The 11,383-nt window shown below is 33.0% G+C and overlaps 1 protein-coding gene across 1 annotated transcript in view; it reads left to right on the top strand.

Moving 5' to 3' along the window:
• Positions 1–2,494, top strand: part of LOC145296759 (beta-1,3-galactosyltransferase 5-like) — a 30,098-nt gene extending 27,604 nt beyond the window's left edge. Inside the window, exon 3 of the mRNA XM_080142808.1 lies at positions 615–2,494. Coding sequence (XP_079998934.1) covers positions 615–1,714 — 1,100 coding nt within the window. The 3' untranslated portion in view covers positions 1,715–2,494. The remainder of the gene's footprint in view (positions 1–614) is intronic.
• The last annotated feature ends 8,889 nt before the right edge of the window (positions 2,495–11,383 follow it).

Below are 11,383 nucleotides of genomic sequence, written 5' to 3'. Positions count from 1 at the left end.
ATATAAATATATATATATATATATATATATATATATGTATATATATATGTATATATATATATTTAAATTTTATTTTATATATGTGTATATAATTATTTCAGCACGGTCCGTAAACTGCACAAGCACCAAAATTTGATTAAAAATGCTGAAGACAATAACAATGATAATCTCTGTATATATTTTTATTTTTAGAATGAAAAATAAATTGGGGCATGTTTTACAATCCACAGCGATTCGAAGAAGTGGACAAAAATCAAATATAAAAAAAATAAATGTTAACAAAGACAGAATATGTTACTCCTTTTCCTAATTATAATAAGTTTTTAGTGTTTTTATTTGATATAAAATGTTTATTCGGCTTGAAAAACAAGTAATGTCGACCGGCACACTAGCACAAGGAAAATACGTATTTGTTACGCGGCCATTTTTTTCTTGTACTCGTATACGTTCGACATTATTTGTTTTCCAAGCCGATTTGTTTACCATTTATTTCGGATCGCAGTGGATTGTAAAACATACCCCAAAATTGGAATAAATAATTTTTCCATGTTTGGCATTTTTTTTAGGAAATGAATAGATTTGATACTTATTTATTTATTTATTTAATTTTCCAGGGGAATATTGGAAGAGCACAACAAAGAATGTCCACCAGAAGTTCAAATCAAAGCCAAACTGTAACCCTCATAATTATACCCTGATGTTGAATACTCCTAACCTTTGCAAGGAGGGCGTTTACTTACTAATCCTGGTTCGTAGTATTCCTGGGAATGAACTCCGACGCAAAATCATCCGAAGGACATGGGGTTCTTTAAAAAAGGTCAAAGATAAACTAGTCAGGGTAGCCTTTCTCTTCGGTAACAACACAGAAGAGTCAAACAAATACATACAAGATGAACATGGCGAACATCGGGATGTCATCCAAGAGTCATTCCCAGAAAGTTACAAAACCCTAGATCTCAAGACAGTCATGGCCTGGAAATGGACAGTGACGTATTGCCCCCGTGCTGTCTTTGTGATCGTATGTAATGACGAGATATTTGTCGATATCTTTAAAACGGTGTCTTACTTAAAATCGCTGACTGAAACGCAATATTATGATAACGTGTACACATGCTGGATGGAGCGAGAAGGGCATTATCCCAACAGGAATGTTAAACATAAACACGGCGTCTCTTTGAAAGATTACCCGGGAAAACAATACCCGGCGTTTTGCAATGGTAACGGATATATAGCGTCACAAAAGATAATTCGGAAATTGTACAATATGTCTCTGGACACACCATCTTTCATGCCGGACGATGTGTGGACTGGTGTTTTATCAGCCAAGTTGGGTCTTCTCATTATCAATGATCATGATCGAATCTCAGTTAATCAAAACGACAGGTTCATGCCAGACTATAATACCTTTCTTCAATATTCCTCTCTACGTGTCCTTTTCTTTCCGCTAGATCGACTGCCGAATAAGTGCGAAGAGTGTGTTGCCGATCATTTGTGGCCGAAAATCATGCAGTATAACAACCTCTTTATGAAATTTGAACACCCTCCTAAACAGATTTACGTTGATAAATATTTTGTTTTATTCTTTGTGTCTTTCATCATCAATATAGTTACTTTAATGCATCGGTATACTTTACGGAAGAATACTATCGTGGGTTTTATTATCATAAGCACTATCTTTTTCTGTGTTGTTTCATTAAAACTACCTTCGGAATGATTGACGACTGATATTATTGGTACCTGAATCGTCCAAAGACATCTCTAATCTTACAAGACGCGTCTCCAACCTTACAAGACGCGTCTCCAACCACCTATATCCATGGCAAATAGTACCCTACCTGAGAATTCTACCTTCAAATTCCTCAGCCTAACATTTGCGGACAATATGGACTAAAACAAATACACTGAGGACATTGCAAAGGCTGCTGCAAAGAAAGTGGGTTCCCTCTATCGAGCTAGAAGACTACTCACACCTGAGAGTATCCCGTACCTCTACAAGGCCACTATTCACTCATGCATGGAGTATTGTTGCCACATCTGGGCTGGTGCATCTACCACTAGTCTCTCCCTCTTGAATAGGGTCCAAAAAAGGGGTCTCCAATCTAATCGGTCCCACTTTTTCAACTAAACTGTTGCCTGTTTTACAAATATTTTAATGGAATATATTCTGATGAACTGTTTTCACTTGTACCCCCTCGACGTACATATCCCCGACAAACCCGCTTAGCAATAAGATCTCACCCTTTCACTGTTGATGTCCCTACATGCCAGAATGCTTTCTATTCTAATAGTTTATTCCCTCGAACAGTTAGACTTTGGAATTCCCCTCCTGCTGCCTGCTTCCTTGGTTGTACTGATATGCAGAAGTTTAAATGTAACAAACAGATATTTTGTTAATCTTTCCTAGTCATGGTCGCAAATAATATCTCCGTACGTCCGAGAGGCGATATGCTTCGTAAGGGGTGAACATGAGTAAAAAAACAAAAAAAACAAAAAACAACCTGCCATCGATGCCATCGGTGATCAGTTTTTTCGCAATGTGACCAACTCAAACTAAAGCCCTATTTCCTCCAAGAATTAATTACAAGACTGTTACATAAATGTTTCGAAGTTTAATATCTCTTTTCATGCGTCGAATTGAAACTTAATCCGTGACTGGGGGGGAATGCAGAAATCCTTTTTTTTTTTTTTTAATAAAAATAAAGACAAAGCAAGTCAAAAGAAAAAAATAATAAGACCAAGTGCTACATCATATCAATTTTCTCCGAATCGAATTCTAAAATATTTTTGTTACAGAAAATCTGGCACGTCATGGCAACATTGTCACTAAAAGTTAAACTTAAAGCAGAACATACCCAACAAGCAGCAAAATTTCACCCCTTTCACTGCTGAGGCGCCTAGATGCCGGAAAACATTCTACTCTAATACTTTCTTCCTTCGCTAGATTTTGGAATTCCCTCCCTGTTTCCTGGTTGTATGAATCTGCAGACGTTTAAATATAATGTGAACAGATATCTAGCTGCTTAACTCTCCAATTTGACACGATCTTAAAAGGTAGCGTTATATTTTGTATATATGTTTTATCCGGCATAGTCACATTGACACACCAGTTCTCATCAGATCACTAAAGTTAAGCAACGTTGAGCTGGCTAAAATTCTAGACGCTGTCGTGCTCTTCACTTATCTCAACATTGTCTCTAGTCGTTCTGAATCTCCACTTGCCACTGGTATTTAGGAACGCTGACCCGGGAGAGGTGTGGTTGGAGGTTGTGCAACTTTTCCCACAAAAACTCCATGTGTAGGCACACTTATAGTGGGTATTCATAGTCTGTCAAGACTGGAGAAAGTACTATACATTTTATGGAATCACTTTTCCAAATGTATACACCCTGCCGACTGCGTTTTTTTTTTTGTTTTTTTTTTTCATCAACAACAACAACTTGTTGAATCAACAAAGTTTCTTTATTTTACAAAATGATAATCTGACAGAGAGTTTGGGTCAATAGGGATGGTGGTGGGTTGCGGCCTATCGTATGACGGCAGAAGTGTGTCGTTGGCTTCGCTCTCTTTTCTCTGTCTATATTCACATCGCCCCACATTCCTTGATTGAAATTTAATTTGTTCTTTTATTTGAACCATCGATTTGAAATACTTTAAGCGATTTGAATTCAGAGTTAAATGTTTCTCTCATTGTTTCCTAATTTCGATTCTTCGATCGGAATGTAGGGGTGACGTCATCGCCAGCAATCTGATTTACAACTGGTTATGGCAGACTTCGATAATTTCCGGTGTTGTCCGTCATCCATGTATCAGTGGCACTTTATATTCTAATTGGCACAATATTCCTTGTTTGGAAAAAAGAGTTTTAAAAAAATGAACTTATATTTGAAATGAAAAAGCACAAAAAGAATATTAAAATCTTTCAGTTGGAAAGAAGGCAAACGGAAGAGAGTTCCTCGGGTGTGCAGTTCTAAGAAAGAAGCTTTGTTCATGGAATCTACGTTTAGGTTTAGGCGCAGATAAAGAGTAGGGGAAAATTATTGATAGTGTTTTCAGATAGACAAGTGTTTCTCGTGTAAGTTTGGCTAGAGAGGACTATAGATTGGAGCTCAGACGAGCCCTTGCCAAGAAAATAACGATAAAGCAGAGAGGCTCGCAACGTCTCTTCTGTGAGAAAGAGATTGTAGGAAAGTTAAAAGTGCATTCTCCACTAGGTTACGAAGTCTATTTTGAACTCTGTCAAGGCAGGATAAGGTCTTTCTACCAGCTCCTGCCCAGATGTGGCAACAGTACTCCATCCTTGGACGTACCTGGCTCTTATAGAGATATAGAATTGCATCAGCAGTGAGATATCTACTGGATTGATAGAAGAATCCCACCATTTTCTCAGCGTCCTTAGCAACAGATTTGATGTACGTGTTCCGTTTCAGATCAGGAGTAATGGTCAAGCCCAAGAGTTTGTCAAACATGGAGCCTTCCTAAGATGAGAGCCATTCATTTCAATTGATGCCAGATGGGGATCAGAGCGTTGATGATGTAAAGACAGAAGCTTGGTTTTAGATGCATTAAAAGTAATCAGCTACCTCTTTCCCCATTGTATCACTTGCTCAAGATCAGAGGAGAGAGAATCAGGGAGAACTTGGTCGTTTATGGTCTTTGGTGTACTGCCATAGATTGAAGTGTCGTCAGCATAAATGTCAACGAATGATCTAAGCATGTGATTTGGAAGATCATTGATGTAGATTAGGAAGAGAGTTGCGTTGTCTTCAAGTCCAATGTAAACAAGTTCTTGATGAGTCGTTCCCCTTAAGTAATCCAATTTACCGAATTTCCACTAACAATTACTACGACATTGTCCCATTGGCCACAGTCCACTTATTAACTCTTATCCTCGAGTGGCATCTGGCCTTGATAAGTGGTGACTCCTTTGTAAAAAAAAATAGTCATCGACTTAAGGTAATAGCTTTCCAATTAAATCAGCAATTGCTTTTTTTTATGTTTGTCGGTATAAATAAGAAAATAAACATATACAACAAAGATCGATTTAGATAGTTTTTTTTTCTTTTTATGGAAGTCGCTTACGTAACTTAACTTCGGCTATTTTTTTATGGAAATCGCTCCAGACAAGGCATGAAGCCACTTGATGTAAAGAGTTAAAAATAATATACCACTTCAAGATCCAAACTAGCCAACGATAAAAGTTGTATGAATAGATTGCAACCCAGAAAACGGCAATTCTTCCCGATTTTTCAGAAACATCGCTTGTGGAATGTGAAGAAGAAAATAAGGGAAGTGAGAGTTATGAGGTTGCCGAAAGTAAAACGTCCACTTTCTACTCCACTCCCATATATATATATATATATATATATATATATGTATATGTATATATATATATATATATATATATATATATATATATACATATATATATATATATATATACATATATATATATATATATATATATATACATATATATATATATATATATATATACATATATATATATATATATATACATATATATATATATATACATATATATATATATATATATACATATATATATATATATATATACATATATATATATATATATATACATATATATATATACATATATATATATATATATATACATATATATATATATATATATATACATATATATATATATATATATACATATATATATATATATATACATATATATATATATATATATACATATATATATATATATACATATATATATATATATATATATATACATATATATATATATATATATATACATATATATATATATATATATACATATATATATATATATATACATATATATATATACATATATATATATATATATATATACATATATATATATATATATACATATATATATATATATATATACATATATATATATATATATATACATATATATATATATATATATATATACATATATATACATATATATATATATATATACATATATATATATATATATATATATACATATATATATATATATATATACATATATATATATATATATATACATATATATATATATATATATATACATATATATATATATATATATACATATATATATATATATATATATACATATATATATATATATATATATACATATATATATATATATATATATACATATATATATATATATATATATACATATATATATATATATATATATACATATATATATATATATATATATACATATATATATATATACATATATATATATACATATATATATATACATATATATATATATATATATATATATATATATATATATATATATACATATATATATATATATATATATATATACATATATATATATACATATATATATATATATATATATATATATATATATATATATATACATATATATATATATATATATATATATATATATATATATATATATATAGAGAGAGAGAGAGAGAGAGAGAGAGAGACTTTTTTGTAACTAAGAGCGGAGAACCGCCTGAAATATAAAAAATAAAATATTTAATTTAATACGAAAAAATAACATCATTTTCATGCTTCAAAAAACCCTCATAACCTTGAAAGCAATATATATATATATATATATATATATATATATATATATATATTACATAAAAAAATGCGAGCATGAAAAGTAATAAGGTTAAGATTTAAACATGGAAAAGTAAAAGGACTAGTCGTTAAAACTGGAAAACAAAAAGACAAAATATTCTAGTAGAAATTATAATCAATTCTTAATTAATACTGCAATATTTTAAGTTATGGATTCATTATTTTTTTTTACTGGAATATCTTGTCTTTTACTTTTCCAGTTTTAACAACTAGTCCTTTTCTTTTTCCATGTTTAAATCTTAAAAATAAAAAAAAAACTTATTAATCGAGCCAAATTGATCCCCTTGAATAAAAATAATATTCTACAGCGCATTAAAGAATATCAAACAGGTCTTGATTAATAACCAATTCCCCAATTTCCTAGTAGATAAACAAATTAAACTAACAATTAGAAACCTAGACCAAACTAATAACCAAGTTAACAATCCCCACCCCCATCGATATATTCTATCGCAACCAGCTACACCACAACTTTAAATCAGATGAAAAGGTACTACGAAATATAATACATAGATTTATATCCCAAGTCAATAATTATGAAAACAGGACCATTGTCAGCATCCTCATTATGCAAATCCGGGTGGTTCAAGGCATTGGACAACCCACGGTTATAGTCTTTAGTGTGATTTCAATTAAGGGCCACATCGTGCCACCTCACATCTTCAAAGTCGGCTTGAAAGTCAACATCAAAGTGAATCTGCGTCTGCTGAAGAGTGTGGTGATCTCCTAGTGCAATCAGGTGGCTGCTAACAGATCCTGGGTGTGGCAGGAGGACTTTATGCCAGCCCACAAGTCCAAAGAGACCCAGGCTTGGCTTCAGAAAGAGTTCTATGACTTTGTACCCTTCGCTGCCCCGTCTCCTCCCCGGACCTGAACCTGCTGGACTACTTCGTTTGGTCATACGTCGAGAACATCACCAACATGACCTCCCACAACACCAAAGCCATCCTAATCGTCGCCATCTCCCGATTATCTGCCGAGCTTTCATTGGCACTTATGGAAAAGGCATGCTCCCAGTTCAGGACCTGTATCAAGAGGGTGATTGAGGCTGAAGGCGGCTACATTGAATAGATGACAGCTCTACTATATAATAAAGTTACTGGAATTGATTTTTTTTTCAATAAAAGTTTTAAAATAAAGTTGTAGTGTTGTTTCTTTTAGGGCGGAAAATTTATCGCTCCACTCTGTAGTCAGGGTTTATAGGAAAGAAACTTTAACCTTGACATTATTACATCTTACTATCCATTTACGTCCCCATACACGACAGATTAGATGTCATTCTCTGAAGTTTTAGATGCATCTACATTCGTGTTCCCTTCGTATTTGCTATAGAGCATGGTGTCATCAGCAAATATACCCATCTCAGACACAATTTCATCAGGAAGGTTCTTTGTGAATATCAGTAATAAAGGTCCAAGGATCAACCCCTGAGGTACACCCATATTTATATCATGCTGTTTTGATATATGACTATCGAGGACAATCTGGATTTTTCTCTTGTCTAAAAAGGATCTCATTATATTAAGTATTCGTCAAGTTGTATTGTATGATTTAATTTTTATGAGAAGACCTTTGTGCCAAACCTTGTCAAAAGCTTTAGATATATAAAGAGCTACCTTAGCCTTTTCTACTTAGTACATGGTATATACGTTCAGACATTACAGTTAAGATATCGGCAGTAGAACGAGCTTGCCTAAATCCATACTATCTTCCAGAAAGAAGTTCATTATCTACGAGGTGGTGCTTGATTGATTAAAGATTCAAAGATTATGACGAAGATCAGGAGGAGGCTAGTGGGGTAGTAATCGAGTTAGTCAATTTCTTCACCAGAATTTTTGAATACTCGTACCATAGAAGCAATTTTTCAGTCAGGGAAGCAAGATTCGGTAAGGCATTTGTTGAAGAGTTTGACGAGAAAAATATCACGACCGTGAGAAGGAGTGATTTTCAGATAACCGAGTGTGGCTTATGCCAGCAAAAAGAAATTTTGGAGGGAGTGGTTTGAGGAGTCTGTAGTGGAGTTAGAGATGAACTGCCAAGCAATTCAGCTTTCTCAGCCGTCCTGCAAGCTACGTCATGATTGTTGGCTTGTGAGAGAATTGCTTATTGGCCACCATTCTTAACACTGTTAGTAATTTTTCAGATTTTGGAGTGCCTTCTCTTGGTTGCAGCTATTTCACTCTTGCAAATTTCCATGTTTTAATTGCTGATTTGAATCATTCAGTAACCTCGTTTGCAAACTGTTCCACAGGAAGCGAAAAGATACTACTCCATCGGGCATCTCTGATGCCTTTCCAGTCAGCCTTTTGGAAGTACAGGTCATTTTTAGCAATGACTCTTCAACTTAGGGTCGAAAGTTTAGGGCGATGTTTATCAATATCACAATGTGATGATCGTTCATAAGTGGACAATGCTATTTGTCACACAATTCTGAATTAGTGTCCTATGCATATAGTTTGAATTACATTATAATTGGATAGAGGTATTCGAAGTTTTAAGGGGGTTCTATCTCTAAGAGGTGGGAACATATAAATATGCGACACATACAGGGTGACAAGATCAATCAATACAGGTATTCAAGATCAATTCTATTGTCTTCCCCAAAGAATTTTATACATATGATATAAATTTCATCCAAACAGGATATATTTGAAGTTTTAAAGAAAGTTCGATCTTCAGAGATCCCCTTAAAGGTGTGTTTACTGATTTGGGAACATTTCCATTGTCTTTCCCGGTAGACTTGATGTAATGAAAACAGGACAAGTTTCCGTCTAGCAAAATTTATTATTCAATTAAGAATTCGACTACTTGTCTGCTCGACAAGCAGAAATGCACAGCTTTTATAGTCTTGGATTATCAAGGGAGATAATCCATATTCACAACATTCTCCTCTACCAAATTTCTCACTTATAGGGAAGAAAGTTCTTTAAATGTCCAGGCTCCCTCCGAGTTCAGCGTGACTGCCTCGGCAATCCATGACTCAGGATCGGAGTATTCAAACAATTAGGCTCTTCAGTGTGAGCCTGTCTGTGGGTCCTAAAATACCTTGCTCCGAAATGTTTCCTTCTTGGAAGAGCAGGCCATTTCGTGTCAGAGTCAATCCACGGATGAACACGTTTTTCCAGTGCTAGTCCTTCATCTGTCAGGGATCCAGGTGTTGGCTCATCCGAAGTGTCTGACTGAGCCCCAACGGAGGCAGTGTCAGGAGCATTTGTGGCAGTACACAATAGGGATCAGCCCAAATATGACAACAGTACACCATGCATAGTCTGATAGTAGACCTGTATGTATGTATGTATATATATATATATATATATATATTCAATGAAATACTGAAATGCTGTAGGATTACAGATTGCATAATACTGTAAACATAAAGTCCAGATAAATATTAGTATCAATATTTATAATACAACCCAATGAATATTCATTCCACTATTTTGCCTGCACAAATATCGATTTATTTAAAGGACTTTTCAAAGGATTCTACAACATTGAAAATAATGCATTACCAAATATACATGACTTGGATTTTATTCCCAGCCTGGAATATGTTTAAAAAACAAAACAAAAAAAAAACGCAATTCATTTCGAAATATACTAGTATTCATTAGATTTTACAACTATTCCTGCATCCTCATTATTTCAACCTGGAGTAACCTTTTTACACCATCATTTCATTTTTTTTTCCAATTTATTTGTTAATTTACAATTACCCACATTTATTTTTATTTTATTTTGCTGATAACATTTCCTCCGATGAGATGAGCCATTCATTGAAAATCCATGGATTAAGAAAACCAACTTTAATAATTATTTGTATTCCTTTGTTCAACAATAAATTTTGTTGTAATCCTACATAATTTAGCTCAGAATTTTCATATATACATATATATACACTCACAAGATTCAAGCAAGCGAACATAGACGCCATGACTGTCCACAGAGTTTTATTAATTATTAAGATATTAAAAATATATTGTGTATGATCCACTTATAATATGAGCGGCACCTTTTGTGTGCATGTCTCCAGATTTTGCATATTTCAAGGGAGATAATAAGAAAAATTCTTGCGTCAATGCTGATGTTATGGAGAACAGATACAATTTAATCTTAGCCAACAGATTTATTATGCGTCAAACTTTATCCTCATAGCAAGACAAATAAATGAACTAAATGGTGATCGCCCCTTTAGATGAATTTTAGATAGTGAAAGTATTTTAGTTGCCAACTAAAATTGCTTGCATATTTTGGAAATGGAAAATTAGTTTTTATGCAGATATCGTATCTGTCTGTGTTGGTTTAGGTTGGTGTCTTTGCATTCGAACTCAACTTTACTTTTGAGCCATCAACTGTTTGTTTGTTATAAGTAGGGCTATGACAAGAGACTATTCTTTTCATTATTTTGACTCTCGAGTATATATCAGTTAATATCTTATATGGTTTTAGATAGAGTGATGTTGTTCTCAATTGTCTAACTGTGTCAGATATATACTTGAGAGTCAAAATAATAAAAAGAATATTCCCTTGTCATAGCCCTAGTTATAAGTTATAAACGAGTACAACTGAATTTTAAAAAAAGTTTTTAATGTTTGAAAGGTTTTTTATTTTCATCAATCGTTTTATTGAAAAATAAATTAGTAACTTTAAACTTTTTCATCATATGAAATTTTTAAAAAATTGGGCTTAAAATAAAATGTCAATTTACAGTTTTCTT

The sequence above is a fragment of the Euprymna scolopes genome, chromosome 17 (assembly GCF_053919585.1).
Source record: "Euprymna scolopes isolate OS-2025 chromosome 17, ASM5391958v1, whole genome shotgun sequence".
Lineage (NCBI taxonomy): Eukaryota > Metazoa > Mollusca > Cephalopoda > Sepiida > Sepiolidae > Euprymna > Euprymna scolopes.
Note: the sequence above shows the minus strand (reverse complement) of the source record. Positions and strands in the feature narration are given on the sequence as shown.